Raw genomic sequence first — 21,010 nt, forward strand, 5'->3', positions numbered from 1 at the left:
CCATCCAAGTTCCCGACCCACAGAACGTGTTGGCCTAATAAAATTGTTGTTTTCAGCCACTAAGTTTGGAGTGGTTAAACAGCATCAGATGGCCATAACATCCTGCAATTTGGCACAGCCTACAAGCTTCTGGGCCCAAGAGATACCTGTTTTACTCTAAAAAGATGGATGTATGTCACTTCTTGGCTGCTTAGCTTCCATATGCTCCTCCTAACTCTTTTTGAGAAAATCATTTAAAATTCTCTTCATCTTCCCAGTAACATGGCCAATTAGATGGCCTAAACAGCCCTCTTAATAAAAAAACTAAAAATGCTGAAAAATTGGCCGGGCGCGGTGGCTCACGCTTGTAATCCCAGCACTTTGGGAGGCCGAGGTGGGCGGATCACGAGGTCAGGAGATCGAGACCATGGTGAAACCCCGTCTCTACTAAAAATACAAAAAAAATTAGCCGGGCGTGGTGGCGGGCGCCTGTAGTCCCAGCTACTCGCAGAGGCTGAGGCAGGAGAATGGCGTGAACCCGGGAGGCGGAGCTTGCAGTGAGCCGAGATTGCGCCACCACACTCCAGCCTGGGTGACAGAGCAAGACTCCGTCTCAAAAAAAACAAAAAAAATGCTGAAAACTTGCAAACATCTTTATAAACACACTGATGAGCAGGCATGAAAGTGAGGAATTTGTAAACATTTAAAAAAATAAAGTGAAATGGGCCAGGTGCAGTGGCTCATGCCTATAATCCTAGCACTCTGGGAGGTCGAAGAGGGTGGATTGCTTGAGCCCGAGTTTGAAACCAGCCTGGGCAACATGGTAAAACCCCATCTCTACAAAAAAATACAAAAAATAGCCAGGCATGGTGGTGCATGCTTGTAGTCCCAGCTACTCTTGAGGCTGAGATGGGAGGACTACGTGAGCCCAGGAGGTGGAGGTTGCAGTGAGCTGAAGGCATGCCACTGCATTCCGGCCTGGCTGACACAGCCAGAGCCTGTCTCAAAAAATAAATAAATAAAGTGAGAGCTAGGATTCTGAGAATCGAGCAACAAACCTGACTTTTAGACTGCTAAATCCTAGAGCACATAAACTTCCACCTTGGCAGCTACCTGAAAGCAGTAAAGACAAACCCTAGGGCCTCCCAGTGGGTGGGGAATATTCTAGAAGGAAACACTTTCAGGACCCCAGTTTCCACCCTCAGTATAAGGCTAAATAATAAAAACCACCACACAGAAGGGAACAAAAAGAAAATATTTCTCTTGTGGATGTTGTGACTTTAATCAAGCTCTAATCTCCTAGGAAGGTCCAAACCCCTTAGTACAACACAAAGGCAGCCACAACCTGGCCTTACCTCAAGATGGTTATTGGCCCCTAAACCTCATCCACGAGGCATTCATTTTGCTACTAATTCTTTTCACTTTTATCCTCTAGACTATGCCTTTGCATGTACCATTCTCTGTTTAGATCACACTTTTTTTTCTTAAGTATTTAAGTATACCAGTTATAGGAATCCTTTCCCACCTTTCCCGGCCATAGTTAATAGCTTCCTCCATTGTACTCTCATAGTTTGTTGAATGTGACACAGTTATAGAACATACTGCCTCTATTGTGATTTTACATTCTGATTTTTTCCATTGGACCAAGAGTTCATTTGGGGCAGTAACTTACTCATATTTGTAACCGTGCCTTGCTTATGGTGAGCAATTTGGATGTTTTGAAAGAAAGTAGTCTTACGGAGACGGAGAGTAGAAGGATGGTTAACAGACTGGGAAGGGTTGGTGGGGTAGGGAAGTGGGGATAGTTAATGGGTACAAAAAATAGAATAAGAAATAGTATAACTAGTATTTGATAGCACATCGGAGTAACTGCAGCCAATAATATTGTACATTTTAAAGTAACTAAAAGAATATAACTGGATTGTTTGTAACACAAAGGATAAATGCTTGAGGTGATGGATATCCCATTTGTCCTGATGAGATTATTATGTATTGCATGCCTGGGTCAAAATATCTCAGGTGGCCCATAAATGTTTACACCTACTATGTACCCACAAAAAACTTAAAAAAAAAAAACCACTAATAAATTAACCTGGAAAAACGTAGTTTTGTTCCTGAAGTAGGATTTTATCATATTCTTTGTAATTTTCAGTCTTCCCTGAGATGTAGCTCAGTGGTTCCTAGCTTCAGCTGCACATTAGAGTCACCTGCAGCTCTTTTCAAACTGTCGCTCCACAGCTGGGCCTCAGGCATCAATGCCTAAAGCTCTGCGGGTGATTCCAGCTTGCAGCCAGGGCCCTTCCAGCAACTCCAAGGCCGGCTGGTGTGCGCTGAAGCTGTCGGGAGTCGGACCAGCTGCACAGTTAATACATATGTGTCCTAGGCTCCTCTCTCCTTCCAACGCAAATATGTGCACAAACCCTGCCTGGAACCGCAGCCCTGTTCTCAGAATCAGATTCCTGAAAGTGGGCAAGCGGAAGCGGAAATAAGCCCTCTCCCAACGCCAGCTGACTCGATTTCGTCTCGGTCTTCCCCAGGGCTGGGCACGGGGCACCATGATCAGAGAGACACATTCCCTGTGGACGGCGCTCCCATCGGATGACTGGAGGGACGCGACACTAGAGGCAGGCAGTACTTCAGGGTGACCATAAGTCTTCCAAACATCCACAACGGCTCGTTCTCCCAGCTAAGGCGACAACGCTGCCATTTTGGATCTTGTTCACCCGCGCGAAGCCGGCGTTTGCACAGATTTTCGGACGTCATATTAAAGCGCACCGGGCGCCGAGACTTCAGGGAAATGAAGTCCTTGCGAAGGCCCCGCATTGATTGGGAGCGCGGGCTCCAGGACCCTTTGCGCAGGCGCGTTGGTTTCCCGACCTGAAGAGGCGCCGTCTTCCCGGGTCCCGAGCACTCTGTGCCGGAGGTGAGGGCTGTGGGTGTGTGTCTTCAAGGAGCGGAGTGAGCGCAGCAGCCGAGAGAGGGGACATGAGAACTTTGGGGAGGTGCTGTGGGAGCAAAACGGGGTGACACGGGCGAGGCCAGCCTGCAGAGCGTGTGTCGCGACGTCTCGGTGCGGACGGAAAGTTGTGCACCCACCCCCGTGTGTGCGTGTGTCCCGTGGGGTCTGGGCACCCATTGTATGTCGGTCCCGGACTTTCAGGTTGGAGGTTCGGAGTCTTCCTCCGCCTCTCCCGTTTCTTCTTCCCATAATGGGTGCTTAATGAACGTGGGTGGAATTAACACCAAATCTAGGATGCTGCCGCTTCCTCTTTCCCAGACAGCGCCTCAGATTGCCTCATTTAGCTCCCTACCCTGGGCCTCCGCATGAGTGCTGGAGGGCTTCATGGAGGAGGTGGGATTTGACGTGAAAACAAAAAGAACAACAAAACAAAAACCACGAAAGAAGCAGCTAAGCGTTAGGCAGATTTGAGCTGGAGATAGTTTTTACAGAAATGCAGGAACAGTGGTAGACAAGGTTGAAGAAAAGGTACGCTGGGAGCCAGGGCCCGGGACTCAGAGAATCAGGACAAGACTCAGTAGGCAAGGTGGCTTGTATAGGTGTGATCCAGGGACTGACACGAATGAAACTATTTGGGGACAGTTATTCTAGAGGTCACATTCAGGACTAGAGAGGGGAAAGGACCAGTAGCAGAGAGCCAGTTAGGAATATATGGTAGTTTTGAAGTAAGATGTTGTGGACCTGAATTATGGTGGTGGTAGTGAAAGGGAAGGATACAGATGACACTGCAAAAGAAGAGTCAAAAGGGCCTGGTGACTAGATTTGGGAGGACAGAGAGTGAGGTAAGAGTTTGAATTTGGGACACCTGGGAGAATAATAAAACATCGGATACAAATGTAAAGCCAGGAAGAGGCGTTGATGTGGGGAATTGCCTAAAGGAAGATAGTTTTGGGGTAATGGTGGAACGCCTAATTCAAGGTTTGCAGTCATTTGGAGATGCAGGATGAGTTTGGAAGAAGGCAATACAGTTGTATTGTCAAATTACAGGACATGGACATCTGTAGAGTTTGAAAATGGAGCCCTGAATGTGGATGGACTTTCTAAGGGATGGCAAAAACGAAGAAAGTACAAAGACTGAGCTATGGGCAGCATCCATGTTTCCAGGGCAAAAGTGGGGAAAAAGAGTCACAGAAAGACAGCAATTTTAGTGGTTGGAAGACAGGCTACTGCAGTATCATAGCAGTTACAGTAACCATTCGAATAAGCAGAAGCTTGTCAGAACAGTGAAAAGCTACAGAGAAATAGATAATATGGCCGAGCACGGTAGCTCACGCCTGTAATCCCAGCACTTTGGGAGGCCGAGGCGGGCGGATCACGAGGTCAGGAGATTGAGACCGTCATGGCTAACACGGTGAAACCCCGTCTCTACTAAAAAATACAAAAAATTAGCTGGGCGTGGTGGTGGGTGCCTGTAGTCCCAGCTACTCGGGAGGCTGAGGCAGGAGAATGGCATGAACCCGGGAGGTGGAGCTTGCAGTGAGCCAATATCGCGCCACTGCACTCCAGCCTGGGTGACAGAGCGAGACTCCGTCTCAAAACAAAACAAAACAAAACAAAAATAAATAAATAGAGATAATAAGATCAGAAATGCATTAGCAGGCTAGGCGCGGTAGCTCATGCCTGTAAGTAATCCCAGCGCTTTGGGAAGCAGAGGTGGGCAGATCACTTGAGGTCAGGAGTTCAAGACCAGCCTGGCCAACATGGTGAAACTCCATCTCTACAAAAATACAAAAATTAGCTGGGCATGATGGCGGGTGCCTGTAGTCCCAGCTACTTGGGAGGCTGAGGTGGGAGAATCACTTGAGCCCAAGAGGCAGAGGCTGCAGTGAGCCGAGATGATGCGATTGCACTTCAGCCTGGGCAACAAGAGTGAAACTCCGTCTCAAAAAAAAAAAAAAAAAAAGATAGTTTTCAAGCATGCCATTTCAGGTGCGTGAGGGGCAAAAGCTGAAAAACAAGGACTGGAGAACAGTAAGTGGTAACAGTGTGGAGTCAGTAGGTTTGTATTACTCTCCAAAAAGTTTGATCATGAAAGGAAAACCTAAATGAGAACTGTTTTGCTAGAAGGAGGTCATGGGATTCAGTGAAAATAGTTTCAGGTAGAGGAGGCTTGTATGTCTTTGAAGATGTCGAAAGAAAGTACTACTGGGGTGGAAAATGCTGAAAAAAAAAAAAAAAAGACTGGGGGCTGGGCGCGGTGGCTCATGCCTGTAATCACAGCACTTTGGGAGGGCGAGGCAGGCAGATCGTGAGGTCAAGAGACTGAAACCATCCTGGCCAAAATGGTGAAACCCTGTCTCTACTAAAAATACGAAAATTAGCTGGGCATGGTGGCGCGCACCTGTAGTCCCAGCTACTCAGGAGGCCGAGGCAGGAGAATCGCTTGAACCTGGGAGGCAGAGGTTGCAGTGAGCCAAGATCGCGCCATTGCACTCCGGCCTGGGCGACAGAACCAGACTCCGTCTCAAAAACAAAACAAACAACAACAACAAAAAAATGGGAAGTGCAGGGACAAATTCTGAGAGGAAGCAATGTGAAAAACAGTGGAACACAGGGTATAGGACACAAAGGTAAAGTCCTGGAGACAGACATTTCTGTCTTGTTGACCTCACACATCTCGCTGCCCTAGCACATAACAGCTACTTGGTACACATTCATCGAATAGTGGGACGAGTGGATGGGTTGCACTGGGCAGTAGAAAGGAAGAGAACTTTTATTTGTTGAATAAACTGTATGATAAATGCTTTATATTAATGGTCTCACCATTTATAACTATGCTGTGAGCTAGGTAGTAAACAACGGTTGGCTTAAGTAACTCATCCAAGGCTTCATGGTTAATAATTCCATGCCTGTGGAATGCTTTCTACCATATAACCCTGCTTCCCTTGAAACTCATTCCCAGGAATCTTTGGTGTGGTAGAAGACAAAAGTTATGCGGAAATTGAATGGTACCCATGGAGGTTTGGAATAGCTATGTAGCTAAGATGGGAGCAGTAAAAGCTTTCTGGATGACGTCAAGGGCTCATTTGAAGATATAGACTGAATTTAGAGGACATTTTCTCCAGTGATACTCTGAGATCCAGGGATAGGAAAAGAGAACACAGAAGTGGAGGTGGTTCTTGGCTAGCGGTAACTGCCCGTTGAGTTTGGTGGATTTGAGAAGTCTTCAGTGTCAGTGAGCTTACTGAAGTGACTGCTGGTGGAGTCTAAACCTAATGGGGAGAGAAGTCTACGTGACAGGGAACCTATGGATGAGGAGCACTTTGGGAATATCCACTGCTTAATAGCTGGGGAGCATATACGCTCACCACCATTTGTAATTTGTTCAGTGCTCTGTTTAATTAAAGTTGTAATCTAATAAAACTTTGAAAATTGTCTTTAAACATTTAACACTGGGCAGTTTCGACTGCAGTTTTGGATATGGTTTGATTTGTTCAAAAAGTTCCAGTGCCTTAGACAACCATATACAAATACTTTGACTGCACTTATTACTTATTATTAATTTGACTCCACTTATTATTACTACACTTACATTTAAACCTACTCTAAAATAGCAACAACTCGGCCAGGCCCAGTGGCTCATGCCTGTAATCTCCGCACTTTGGAAGGCCAAAGTGGGCAGATCACCTGAGGTCAGGAGTTCAAGACCAGCCCGGCCAAGATGGTGAAACCCTCTACAAAAATACAAAAATTAGCCAGGCATGGTGGCAGGCACCTGTAATCCCAGCTACTCAGGAGGCTGAGGCAGGAGAATCACTTGAACCCAGGAGGCAGAGGTTGCAGTGAGCCAAGATCATGCCATTGCACTCCAGCCTGGGCGACAGAGCGAGACCCTGTCTCAAAAAAACAAAACAAACAAAAAAATGCAGCAACTCAGTGTAATTAATATTTTCAGCACACTACCTTCCTAGAATTATAACATTACTTATTACATTAGCTTATACTAACTTTACTTAACACATTATTCTAAATGTGTTACATGTATTACCCTATTTAAGCATCAAGATAACTGCAAGAGATAGTACTTCTGTTATTCCAGTTTTGCAAACAGGCAGACTGAGACAGGTTAAGAAACTTTCCTGAGGTAGCACCGGTAGGAAGAGGCAGAGGCGGATTTTGATTTCAGGCAGTCTGTCTCCAGAGCCTATACTCCCAATGACTACACTTTCCTGTATCTCTAAATGCTAATTTTGACTTCTTTCTAGGGCCTAAGGGTAATATTTGGATACCCTCTTGGGATGGACGAATCTTAAAAGACCAAAAAGGAAAAGAATACTCTTAGACAACACACGTTGCATGCTCTGGTTATCAATTGACATGTCTTTGTTTCTATTTATGTTTATATCTGCCTCCTCTCAGCCAGATTCAAACTCTAATCTCTCCGCGTTAGGTTGGGGGTGTTTTTTGTTTGTTTGTTTTTTGCTTATACTTAGCTAAACTTGTTTTTCCAATAAGTTTTTGCTTTTCACATAGCTTTTGCAAATTGGTATTCACCCTCAAGGTAACATTCTTTTAAAATTTTGCTTGGCCAGTGTGAACCCATTGTTAAATAACCCTGAGCTGTCTGGCAACTTTTAACTCTAAGCTATAATGATTTATTTTCATGAAAAGATAGCATAGGTAACAGACCAACAGACTAGAAGAGAAAATCCCCAAATATCCAAGAATATGATAGACCTGTTATAGAATAGAGTTGAATGCTACCAAACAGACCAGTAAATATCTATTGATCTGGTCTTTTGACATTTTTGAAAACTTAATTGTTGCTTATTTCTGTCTTTGATTCATAAGTCTAGCTATAGGGAGACATCTCCTAAGGGAGAAAGGATGAAGTCTGCACAGTTACTATGCCTCTTTGGAACCAGAGGTTGGTTCATTGTTAGTAGAGCCCATTTCTCTTTCTACTTGATACTTACGTGTAGCCCCAGTACTGATTAGTCCTCCCTGTTTGGGGTATGTAGTTCTGTATCTAGAATTACCTGGTTTATTCCCATTCCAAATTTCTTTTTACATACTTATATGAGTAGATACAAGTATCTATCCCAAGGGTACATCTATACTTTATGAATAGTCATACAATTAATAGAAAAAAGTACCTTTTTATATAACTAAAGTTTTAAACATTGCCTTCCTTGTATTAGAACTTTTATGGCATACTTTATATTAACTTTTCTATTTTGAGTATGAAACTCATAGTCCTTCAAAGTTCAAATTATTTTATTTAGCACTAGTGATTTTTATTATTTATCTGGCCAGTGGGAGCCAGAGTCATCTGAGTTTTCTTATTCAAAGATGTGCGGTCGGCTCAAATTCTGAATGTCCAAAACTGTACTCATTGGTTTTCCCTTCAGTCCTCCTTCTCTATTCCTTATCTCCATGAATGGCATCGTTATCCATGCCACATTGGTAACCCGGGCATCATCTTTGCCCTCATCACCTTCAGCCTCTTCTTCCAGCCAGTGTATTGTCTGTTCTTTTCCTTTTTCCTTTTTCTTTTCCCCCGAGACAGAGTCTTGCTCTGTCACCCAGGCTAGAGAGCAGTGGCGTGATCTCGGTTCACTGCAACCTTTGCCCCCTGGATTTGAGCGATTCTCCTGCCTCAGCCTCCCAAGTAGCTGGGATTACAGGTGTCTGCCACTGTGCCTGGCTAATTTTTGTATTTTTAGTAGAAACGGGGTTTCACCATCTTTGCCAGGCTGGTCCTGAACTCCTGACCTCGTGATCCACCCGCCTCAGCCTCCCAAAGTGCTGAGATTACAGGTGTGAGCCACCGCACCCAGCCTGTCTGTTCTTAATAGCTTGACAGCAGTTTCCTCCATTTCTGCTTTCACAGCTTTCATTCAGTTTGTCATCTTTCTTATTTAATTATAACACTCTCCTCAATGGTCTACTCACCTCCATTCTTTCCTTCCTGTAATCCCATCACACCACAGCCACTCAGTGTGGCGTGGCTACCTGTGTTGGGGTCCCCAGGATCACCCCAGGTTCAGGGATTCACTAGAAGGACTTAAGACTCGACCCGTAGTTGTACTTCTGGCTAACAGTATGATGATGACCCTGCAAGGATAGGCAGCCAGATTATAAGGGGAAAAGACAAGCCGAGTAGAGGAATACGTATATAGGCTTCCTTCTATTCTCTTTCTCCCATGAGGGTGTCACATGGAGCACACTCCTTCCCCTAGCAACGAAAATGCAGCAACAAGTGTGATGTCTGTGCTCAAGGAAGCTCATTGGAGACTCAGAGCCCATGTTTTTTATTGAGGGCTAGTAACCTAGGCACCGTCTGCCTAACACATACCAAAATTCCAGACCCTCCAATAGGAGAGCACATGTTCACCATAAACCACATTGTTTGCACAAATAGTTTAGGCATAGTAGACCACCATTATCTCTTAGGGAACTGGGGAACCCTCTCAAAATCGAAGTTTCCAGCTGCCAGCGAAGGGTCAGCATGCAAGCAGAACTTTCTAGGAATAGCAGTCTCAGGTCTGCTATAACTTTTCTGCACACCACCCTTCTTTCCTTCCTGTTATTTTTTTCTGTACACCAAAATAAGGACATACTCTTGTTGAAAAAAATATATAAAGAATGGTAAGAAAATAAAAATAACTTATAACTCACCACTCAAATTTCATTTACATTTTAATGTGTTTTTCCTTTTTCTGTACATAATATGCATGTACAAATATGTAATTTTAAAAGTGTGCATTCTTCACTTAGTATGTTTTGAATTTGTGGTTTTTTTTTTTTTTTTAGATGGAGTCTCACTCTTATCACGCAGGCTGGAGTGCAGTGGCGTGATCTCAGCTCACTGCAACCTCTGCCTTCTGGGTTCAAGCGATTCTTCTGCCTCAGCCTCTGGAGTAGCTGGGACTACAGCCACGTGCCATCATGCCTGGCTAATTTTTGTATTTTTAGTAGAGATGGGATTTCACCATGTTGGCCAAGCTGGTCTCGAACTCCTAACCTCAAGTGATCCACATGCCTCGGCCTCCCAAAATGCTGGGATTACAGGTGTGAGCCACTGTACCTGGCCGTTCTTTGTGGGTTTTTTTCAGTTGTTGATTTTCTTTTTTTTTTTGTAAGAAACAAAGCATTACAGATAAAGCTGAAGTATCCTGGGTATCCTTCCCCAGTCTTATTTCCCTCTCTTCTCAGATATGTACACATTTGGTGCTTATTGTCCCATGTGTTAATAGATTTTTGTAGGTATTATCTACCTGTTTTTAAATTTTATATAAATATTAAACAGTAAGTCATTCTATAACTTATTTTTTGCCCAGTAATTATGTTTTTGCAATTTATCTCTGTTAACATGAGATAATGTATAATATTCATATATGTATATATATTCACAAATCCTTTATCTGATTAACGGACATTGAAGTTGTTTGCAGTTTATCACTAGTGATCTTCTCCCCAGTGACTTGTAATGCCACCTCAGTCATACATCAGGCTTCCCTGATGTTTGGATATGTTTTGGGATTTTCTGTTCTAGTCTATTGGTCTGTAATTGATGTGGCTATCTTTTCATGAAAATAAATCATGATAGCATAAAAGTTAAAGCCTCCCAGGCAGACATGGATTCAAGTTCTACCTCAGATTCTTACAAAGCCTTAATTTCCTAATCTGTAAAATAGTGCCTACCTTATTGATTTATGAGGATGGAGTTAAATTAGCCTTATAAAAAGCACTTAGCACAATACCTGGCAAATAGAAAATACTCAATAATGCTAGTTATTATTAAGATGATGGGTTTTTTTGTTTGGGTTTGGTTTGTTTGAGATGGACTCTCGCTCTGTCGCCAGGCTGGAGTGCAGTGGCACGATCTTGGCTCACTGCAACCTCCACCTCCCAGGGTCAACCAATTCTCCTGCCTCAGCCTCCCAAGTAGCTGGGACTACAGGCACATGCCACCACGCCCAGCTAATTTTTTTGTATTTTTAGTAGAGACGGGGTTTCACCATTTTGGCCAGGATGGTCTCCATCTCTTGACCTTGTGATCCGCCTGTCTCGGCCTCCCAAAGTGCTGGGATTACAGGCGTGAGCCACCATGCCAGGCCAAGATGATGTTTAATTGTGTTCCATTGTATGTATGGACTGGGCCATAAATTATTTAACCAAGTCTCCAGATGTTTAAGGTATTCCAAATTTTTGCTGCCTTATTGAAAAGATTAAATGAGATAATACATATAAAGTGCTTAGGAAGTGCCCTGGAACATAGCTGTCAATAAGGGTTAGTGTTAATGATGAGTCATAAAAAGCTGTGTATATATTATTACTTATTTCCTAGTATAAATTCCTAGGAGAGAATTGCTGGGTCAAACAGTATGTTTCAAGGCCCTTGATATAAGTCACAGTGATTTTTCTAAAGCACAGATGTGATGACATGTCCACACCCAAATCCTTCAGTAATCGTCACGCCTGTGGAGAAAGGGTCATGCAAAGCTCTCCTCGATGAAACTGGCCTCTACCTCTTTTCCCTTGTCTTCCCCACAGCACTACTCACAGCCTAGACTTCTACCATTCTAAGCTAATTTTTGTTGTTAATCCTTTCCATATAAAGACCTGCCTCCTTCTTTTTGAAAAACCTCAAGATTTAGAATGTTCTAGCTCCTCCCACAAATGAAAACTTAGCTTAGATCCCACTCCTGTCAAGAAAGCTGCAGTGTTCCTCCTTCCGTCCCTCCCTGCTGGGTTAGGTGAGCCTCTGAGGTGCTCTCATGGATTGCTGTGCATATCACTTTGCTGCTCTTAACGCATTCTGGAGTGAAATATTATTTCGTTTACTTGTTTGTTCTCTGTGCTAAGCTATAGCTTCTGGAGGACAAAGACAGTGTCTGACAGTTTTTCTGCGCTTGATATAAGTAGTTGGTGCTGAATAAATGCTGGTTGAATAGAAGGATGAATGAGTCACAAGAAGCAGTGACCATATCCCCTTGACTGTTGGAGAATGGTCAGTATACCACAAATATGCCTTTTCTTCCTCCTTACCAGGACCACACCATCTCCCAGCCACCATAAATCCCATAAATGTGGGATTTAATGCTCTTGTTTTATTTTTATATTTTTTATTTTTATAGAGACAGAGGTCTTGCTATGTTGCCCAGGCTGGTCTCGAGAACTCCTGGCCTCAAGTGATCCTTCCACCTCGGCCTCCCAAAGTGCTGGGATTACAGACATGCACCACCGTTCCTGGTCTGTTGTTTTAGTTAGACTCTTGATTGTGAAAAACTGAGACTTAGCTAATCCCAGTAAAGGGAATTAGTGATAAGATCTTGCACAGAGCCCAAGAGGGTTAGAGTATTATGGCAATCTATGAATAAATAAGGCTGGTTTGCATGGAAATTGGAGCCCATGGGTGGTGCTAGGCGAGGTGAGGGCTTCCCCAGGAATTCTTAGGTCTTTGCGTCAGTGTTTCACCACTGATGGGACTGCACTGGGCTTCCCCCTGCCTGCCTCTGGTCCCGTGGTCTGTTATGACCTTTTCTCTACCTTTTACCTCCCATGTGCCCACGGGTTCTGCTGCTGGTAACTTTGGTTCCCCGATCCTTGTGGCTACTTCGGGACCTCATGATATCCTTTCAGCTCGTCACCCACTTGTCCTGACATTTCTTAGTTCACATTCCCAAGGAAGGATGTCATCTTTTCAAGCCAGATCACATCTCAGTCTACTAGTCATATATGCATTACCCACCTGTGGCCTAATCAGTGTGGCTCCGGGAATGAGACACAGGGTCACATGGTACAAAACCTGGCTGCCCAAGGAATGCTCCTTTAGCAAGGGCTATGAGTGGGGTATTTTTCCTTTGAAGAGACTGGATTGTCTTTGATATGTCTTGTCCATGTAGTCATTTACAAAATTGCTTATGGCTTTTGCCCAGTAATCATTCAGGGCAATATTGAATGTGAATTTATACGTACTGTGTGAATCTTACACAGTTCTTGACTCTCAGGAATAGAACTCTGCCTCTAGCATCATGGTAAAAACCACCACCACATCGTGGTCTAATTCGCAATTCCATGGTTGTTGGCTCTAATTCTGGGGTGGTCTGGGATTGTTCCTGGCCTTGCTTTACTTGGACCCCCTTTTGTAAGGTATCGAGAATGTCATATCCCCCTGGTATGTGCTTCATGGGTCAAAAGACTATACGACAGGACTAGTCTTTCTCCTACCTTCTTTCTCACCCCCCACTTCTGCCTCATTAGGACTCTGCCCTTGTCCACAAGGAGAGTACACAGGAGAGAATGGCTGCTGTGTCTCCAACCACCAGATGCCAGGTGAGGTGGACTTTTGTGTTTCTGAAATACTCCATTTGTCTCCAGAATGTAACCACTTTTCTTTCTCTATCCTGGAGCCTCTTTGAGCAGACCCAGCCAGGCAGATGAAGGACTCCATAGGGAGTATTTCTTTCCTATTTGACTTGAGGTATCCTTTAGTGACCTTTTCTTGCTGTGAGCATGTGCCCATTAGCTTGTCACCAGGCTTACAACTCCTGGAGCCTTCACTGTGAGTGATTTTGCCTAGACGCCAATGGTAGGGTCTGATTGGAAGGTTTGGGGAAGAGTGGGCTGGTTCTGGTCCTGACTGTCCCTTTGGTACATTCATGTGTGGACTGAGAGGAGGCTCCAGTGTTCCAGGGAGTGTGGGGCTAGGCTGGGGCATGTGATACACACTGTAGAGCACCTCTGTGGGGTGCTAAGAGCCCTGAAGAGAGTCTCCTGTGCTAGAGACTGTGTGGCTTGCTCCATTCCTGCCCGAGGGCAGAGTCTTAAATTCTGCACCCTGGCCTAGAACTTTTGCAGACACACTGGAGATTCATCTGAAGTTTTAGAACTGGAGGTAAAGAGATGCAATCTTACAGAATTACAGAGCATTAGAATGAAATGAGAGGGATCCTACAGATTATCTAATCAACACCATTATTCTAAGAATTTGTAAAAAAAAAAAAAGACAATTGGTGAAATTTGAGTAAGATTGTAGATTAGATAATAGTATAAGATCAATGCTATTTTCTCCATTTTTTATAGTTATACTGTGATTATAACAACAGTACGTCCTTGTTTTTACAAAATACACACTGAAATATTTAGGATTAAAGACACATGATGTTGACAAGTTAGTCAAGAGGCCTAGGGAAAAGACAGGAGAATGTGTATCTAGAGAGAGACAGAAAAATAAAGTAAATGTGGAAAATGTTGACAGTTGAGGAAGCCAGGTGAAGGGTACACAGGAATTTTTTTGTGCTGTTTTTAGAAGTCTCAAAAAAGAGTCTGATATTCAGAAGCTCAGCTCTAAGTATAGTGGTCTGAGATTCTGACCAAGAACTTCATGTCTTGGGTGATAAGGCCACTTTTCCCAAATGCTTTAAAGTCCTACTCAGTCAGAACTGTTTTTCTTCCCTCCCACCATGCGTCCTCCAGGGCTGTCATCTTTGACATTTTTGGTCTGGTCCAAGTAAAGAGAAGGGTTAAGAGTAAGGGAGAATGTGATTGTATTTTCAGGAATCAGTGACATTCGAAGACGTGGCTGTGGTTTTCACAGATGAAGAGTGGAGTCATCTGGTCCCCATACAGAGGGACCTCTACAAGGAGGTGATGCTGGAGAACTATAACAGCATTGTGTCATTGGGTAAGGGGAGCCTCCATGAGGAGGTACAGTTTGTACTATGCTAATGTGGGGCTGAGAGGGCTGAGGAATTAATACCGTTCTCCTCCCCGCTGAGTTCTGAGCCACCTGAGAGATAAAGTAAGAGTCAAAAGATGTGGCATCAGAGTACAGCAACAGCGGGCTCAATACTGAACCCCAGCATTGGGCAGACATGCCCGACGACCATAGGCTCTCTCGCTCAGCAGCCTGCCCCGGCAAAATGCAAGGAGGGCCAGCGAAGGCTGAGGGACAGAGCGGAATGTGTGTTAGAGGCAGGGAGCTGGCTCTCCAGAGGGGCAGGCAGAAGACGCTGAGTTCCATATGCCCAGTTCTTCTCCCAGTTCGCCAGTCAGGTACCTCAGCTCACCCAGAGGAGTGTGTGCTGGGGTAGGGGCCATCTTGTCGGAATTCAGGGTTGTGCCTCTGAGGTCACCAGATACATGTTTGATTTTGAATATTTGTCTTAGGTACAGTCTTAGATGCTCACAGAAGACACTTTGTAATTATAGAGACTTGTGTGACAAAGAGAAAGTTAAGAGTCACTGCTGATTCTGGTGTTAGTGAAAAGTAAAGTTAGGCTCCTGGAGGTTATGAGAACCTCTCAGGAGCTTCACGAGAGGCTGAGACAGTGCCCAGATTGAGAAGCCGGCTTAAAATAAGCAGCAGATGGCAGTAAAAGTCACATTGCAAATTTCCTACCAGGCAGGTCAAAAAGTGAGTGCTAACACCCCCTAGATTAACTTAATCAGGCCAATTGTCTCCCAAACAGAATGGAATATTCAGGAGGCATCAAAGGAGCATTTGTTACAGGCTTTAGCAGATGGTGTATTGAGGAAAATAGAACCCCTGAGGTCAGGGACAGAGAGCCACAGGGAGATGCTGGGTGTGGCTGTTTTGTCAACAGAGAATCCACATAAAACCCAGCAGACAATCCTTGGGCCCAATAAGAAAGTGCCTCTTTCCCAAGTTGGGGCCTCAACAAAAGGGAAGTTTAGAGCCCAAGCCTATTTCCAGGATCTATTTTTTAATATAACCAAAAATGGATAGATTTGCTTCAGGGAATTTATCGTAAGGAAATAATAGGACTAGCAGTCCATGGTGTATGCAGATGTTCATCCCACTATTGTTTGTTAATAGCAAAACGTTAAAAATGGTCTAAATTTCTATCATAAGGGAATTCATTAAATAAATTATGTTATCCATACAATGCCATATCCCGTAGCCATTACAATGGTGAGGTAGATCAGTGCTGATTGAAATAAAATAGTATTTTAAATTTATTATGTGAAAAAAAATCAAGTTTACAAATCAGCATCATTTCATTATCTAGGTTTGTTTTTTTTGTTTGTTTTTTTTTGAGACAGAGTCTCACTCTGTTGCCTAGGTTGGAGTGCAATGATGCAATCTCGGCTCACTGCAACCTCCATCTCCAGGGTTCAAGCAATTCTCATGCCTCAGTCTCCCAAGTAGCTGGGATTACAGCCATGAGCCAACACGCCCTGCTAATTTTTGTATTTTTAGTAGAGACGGGGTTTCACCATGTTGGCCAGGCTGGTCTCGAACTCCTGACCTCAGGTGATCCACTCATCTCGGCCTCCCAAAGTGCTGGGATTACTGGTGGGAGCCACTGTGCCCAGCCTCATTATCCAGTTTTTAACAGAATATATCTATGGATATCTTTGGATATCTGAATAGAAAGAAAGAAAATACACTGTACGCAAGGTGATTTTTTCTTTTTGCTTGTATACACTTCTAATTTTCCTAGAATGACTCGGACAGACTTGTTTCAATGAAAGCATAATGCTCAAGGCAAACAAATAAACAAAAATGGGCAGTTTGGATTCACTTTTTACTCAAGGTGACTTAATTTCATTCTCATCACCCCTAAGCCAATGACCTTCATCCTACCAGTGCTAACACTGGGAACTTCCCATTCACTTCACGGGGAAGAATAAACACGTGAATCCACACGGGTTCTCTCAACCTTCTGACCTTGTGCCACTTGCTCCTTTTATAGCCTCAGTGCTGGCCTCCGTCCAAAGGTTCCTCTGCTTTGGACTCTGCATTCTTGGCTTGTGCGTTCTGCTTTCTGCATTTTCTCTCTAAAAGACTTAGATGCTGTGGCCAGGCACAGTGGCTCATGCCTGTAATCCCAGCTCTTTGGGAGGCCGAGACAGGTGGATTACCTGAGGTCAGGAGTTTGAAACTAGCGTGGCCATGATGGCAAAGCCCCATCTCTACTAAAAATACGAAAATCAGCCAGGTGTGGTGGCACCCGCCTGTAATTCCAGCTACTCGAGAGGCTGAGGCGGGAGAATCACTTGAACCTGGGAGATGGAGGTTGCAGTGAGCCGAGATCAGGCCACAGCATTCCAGCCTGGGCGACAGAGTGAGATGCTGTCTCAACAACAACAAAAAAGTCTTAGAGGCTGGGATTGAGCTTTGGGAGAGTGATGTTATTTTCATCACACACAGCCACCTGCTTTGTTTCTTTCTCTTTGGGCAGGCCTTCCAGTTCCTCAACCTGATGTGATTTTCCAATGGAAGAGAGGGGACAAGCCGTGGATGGTAGATCTTCATGGGTCTGAGGAGAGAGAATGGCCAGAGAGTGTCCCTCTAGGTAACTGAGTGTGAACAGGACAGAATGGAATTTTGTTTGGCTTTTTGTTATTTGGGTGATGGGGGAAATAACAGGTATCATCTTTCTCTCAAATTCAAGTCTTCTGCTTTATTATTTATTGTATATCACCCAATAGCTTTCGTTTTTTTCCCTCTACACCTTAACGTATTATTCATCTATATTCACCAAGTGTTACTTTCTCACGTCTGTAACGTTGTGCACTCACACTTTGCTATTTCTTTTTTTTTTTTTGAGACAGAGTCTCGCTCTGTTGCCCAGGCTGGAGTGCAATGGCGCTATCTCGGCTCACTGTAACCTCCACCTCCCAGGTTCAAGCGATTCTCCCTGCCTCAGCCTCCCAAGTAGCTGGGATTACAGGCGCCTGCTACCACACCTGGATAATTTTTGTATTTTAGTAGAGACGGGGTTTCGCCATGATGGCCATGGTGGTCTCAAACTCCTGACCTCAGGTGATCTGCCCACCTTGGCCTCCCAAAGTGCTAGGATTACAGGTGTGAGCCACCATGCCCAGCTACACTTTGCTATTTCTACTGAGTGCCATCCTGTCCATTCGGCATGCTCTCCTGATTGTCCTGGCCGTGCTCCTACTGGACATCCTCCTGTTTTCTGAGGTGTCCACCATCCATTCTGTTCCCTGCCACCTTCTTCACTCCCAGGTCTTAGTCCCTCCCTGCAGTGTAAGACTATCTGTGGGAGCAAGCAATGCAGTGACCATACATTACTTTCAGACTCATTGGAGCATCTCTTCTTTCTGTAATATTTCCTAGCCCAGGAAAAAAACTGCATCTGTTTTCTGTTTGTTCCAGACTGGGAAACTAAGCCTGAGATTCATGATGCTTCAGACGAAAAATCAGAAGGATCATTGAGGGAATGCCTTGGAAGGCAAAGTCCTCTGTGTCCTAAATTTGAAGTTCATACACCCGATGGCAGGATGGGAACAGAAAAGCAAAGCCCTTCAGGGGAGACTCATAAGAAATCCCTCTCCCGGAACAAAGGCTTGCAGCGAGGGTCAGCCCTGCCCAGGGAAATTCTCACTAAAGAGAGACACCAGGAATGCAGTGACTGTGGGAAGACCTTTTTTGACCACTCATCCCTCACCCGCCATCAGAGGACTCACACTGGGGAGAAGCCCTACGACTGCCGCGAGTGTGGGAAAGCCTTCAGCCACAGGAGCAGCCTCAGCAGACATCTGATGTCACACACTGGGGAGAGCCCCTACGAGTGCAGTGTGTGCGCAAAAGCCTTCTTTGACCGCTCGTCCCTAACTGTCCATCAGCGAATTCACACTGGAGAGAAACCCTTTCAGTGCAACGAGTGTGGAAAAGCCTTTTTTGACCGTTCATCCCTTACTCGACACCAGAGAATTCACACTGGAGAAAGTCCTTATGAATGTCATCAGTGTGGGAAAGCCTTTAGCCAGAAAAGCATTCTTACTCGCCACCAGCTAATCCACACTGGCAGGAAGCCTTATGAGTGTAACGAGTGCGGGAAAGCTTTCTATGGTGTCTCGTCACTGAATAGACATCAGAAAGCTCATGCTGGAGACCCTCGCTATCAGTGTAACGAGTGTGGCAAAGCTTTCTTTGACCGCTCATCCCTTACACAGCATCAGAAGATCCACACTGGAGACAAGCCATATGAATGCAGCGAGTGCGGGAAAGCCTTTAGCCAGCGGTGCCGGCTCACGCGGCATCAGCGTGTCCACACGGGAGAGAAGCCCTTTGAATGCAGTGTGTGTGGGAAAGTTTTCAGTTCAAAATCTTCTGTTATTCAACATCAACGGCGTTACGCCAAACAGGGAATAGACTGAGTTGGGCAAAAGCTTGGGTAGGACAAGACTTCCATACAAATTTGAGATAGATCTCCCCTACCTTAAAGCTGCCATTTGCTCATTCTACCCACTCTGGCTGCCGTTGTCCTGTCCTGCTTCTGCCCCAGAGCGTTTAATAAGCACTCCCTTCCTGCTGTGTTATAGAACTGTAGGGGAGGCCATGGAAATGACTCTAAAGATACAAAATTTTGAAGAGGTTTGTCAGACAATAGGATAGATGTTAGGAAGAGACAACACTTCTTGTCTGAGAACCTAGGCCCCAGGTATCACTGCACTTGAAGAAACTGGAGGCTGCAACAGGAGGGAAAGGCAGAATGATATCAGAGCAGTACTATTTTTTTTTTTTTCAGAACAGTTGTTTTGATGGCTGCTAGTCCCCCTCTCTTGGAGCTTTTTGGGACACTAATGTTGTTCTCTTGTGTCCCAGCTTTTAGATCTCTTACTTCCACTGCTAGTAGCTAGTACTTACTGAGCACCTGCGATGAGGTAAAGACTCAGCTAAGGGTTTTACAGGAAGTAGATTAGTTGATCCTGTCACCAACCATATGAAGTAGGCACTGTTACCACCTGCATCTCCAGATGAGCACCCTGAGGTTTAGAGAGATTAAATAACTTGCCCAAGGTGAACCAGCTGGTAAAAGGTGATGCCAGGTCTTGAAGACAGGTCCACCTTCAAAGTCTGTTCTCTTTACCATTATGCTCAATGGTTTGTTTGTTTTATAATTTATGTATATGTATTATCCTCTCAGCTAGATTGTAAGCACTTGGAGGTGTGACTTACAGGTCTTTGTATCTCACACAGTGCCTTGCTAATAGGTGCTCAATAAATATTTATATGAGTGAATGACTTTTCTGCTTACCAAATTCTCTCCATTCAAAACACCTCTTGGATTTGCATACTTTCTCTGAATTCACAGCCCAGCCTATACTTGTATCATCCCCAGCTCCCACTCCCGGCAGCAGTAGCTTCCTAATTCCAGTTCTTCCTGCTTTATTGAAGAGGGATGTGCTAAGCTGTGGTACAGTAACAAGCCCACAGAGAGCTATGTCTCCCTTAAAACCTGACGGGAACCACTCTGTCTTATTCTATCCTCATTGTTTGGAACATCTGGCTTCCAAAGTCACCACAAGGGAGGAAGAGAAAGCTAGAGGAATTTGTAGGATATTTTCTTAGACCCAGGCTTACATCACTTCTGTGCACATCTAATAAGCAAGAACCCAGCACCTAGAAGCTAGGAAAGTAAACAAGCACCTCGAAAGTTGGTTAATACCAAGAGCCTCTATCACAGTTACATTTTGCATATTACTGTTCAGCCAGTCTTTGCAAATGACCCCTTCCTGCCCATCACTGCCTTCCTGAAGACCTAAAATAGCTCCCTATTTAGTGAAAAATTATCTGAATATTTAAGGTCTGCCTGAACATGATCCCCATTGCTGAACTTTACCTCCTGATCCAAAAACTCTTCTCTTCCCTGGGCCCAGTCCTATCTTTTTTTTTTTTTTTGAGACAGAGTCTCACTCTGTCACCCAGGCTGGAGTACAGTGGCACAATCTCTGCTCACTGCAAGCTCTGCCTCCTGGGTTCACGCCATTCTCCTGCCTCAGCCTCCCGAATAGCTGGGACTGCAGGTGCCCGCCAACACGCCCAGCTAATTTTTTGTATTTTTAATAGAGACGGGGTTTCACCATGTTAGCCAGGATGGTCTCAATCTCCTGACCTCGTGATCCGCCCGCCTTGGCCTCCCAAAGTGCTGGGATTACAGACGTGAGCCACTGTGCCCGGCCTATATTTTTATTTTTATTAAAGGTTAGGCACTAGATGACCTTGACTCTAGGCATCTGCATTCTCTTGCTCTTTGCTTAGGGTGAAGCTCAGAAAAGGACTTGGTT

General features: G+C 44.7%; 1 protein-coding gene across 2 annotated transcripts; it reads left to right on the plus strand.

Moving 5' to 3' along the window:
* Nucleotides 1-1,590: 1,590 nt before the first annotated feature.
* Nucleotides 1,591-19,968, plus strand: ZNF2 (zinc finger protein 2). 2 transcript variants are annotated; one of them, XM_003281025.4, is made up of 5 exons: nucleotides 1,591-2,902; nucleotides 13,208-13,279; nucleotides 14,504-14,630; nucleotides 17,155-17,268; nucleotides 18,096-19,968. In XM_003281025.4, exons 2-5 carry the CDS (start codon nucleotides 13,247-13,249, stop codon nucleotides 19,097-19,099), a joined length of 1,278 nt encoding a protein of 425 aa, XP_003281073.1. In that variant the 5' UTR covers nucleotides 1,591-2,902; nucleotides 13,208-13,246; the 3' UTR covers nucleotides 19,100-19,968. The 2 variants fall into 2 exon arrangements, with proteins under 2 accessions (XP_003281073.1, XP_003281074.1); XM_003281026.4 differs by lacking the exon at nucleotides 13,208-13,279 and having other exon boundaries at nucleotides 2,833-2,902; nucleotides 18,096-19,964.
* The last annotated feature ends 1,042 nt before the right edge of the window (nucleotides 19,969-21,010 follow it).

Source organism: Nomascus leucogenys, chromosome 14, assembly GCF_006542625.1.
Source record: "Nomascus leucogenys isolate Asia chromosome 14, Asia_NLE_v1, whole genome shotgun sequence".
In the NCBI taxonomy this organism is placed as follows: Eukaryota; Metazoa; Chordata; class Mammalia; order Primates; family Hylobatidae; genus Nomascus; species Nomascus leucogenys.

Coding starts and splice junctions, on each gene's coding strand:
- ZNF2 (XM_003281025.4), top strand. CDS start 13,247: ATGGCTGCTGTGTCTCCAACCACCAGATGCCAG. Junction 13,280..14,503: donor CTCCAACCACCAGATGCCAG/GTGAGGTGGACT, acceptor TTGTATTTTCAG/GAATCAGTGACATTCGAAGA. Junction 17,269..18,095: donor GCCAGAGAGTGTCCCTCTAG/GTAACTGAGTGT, acceptor TGTTTGTTCCAG/ACTGGGAAACTAAGCCTGAG.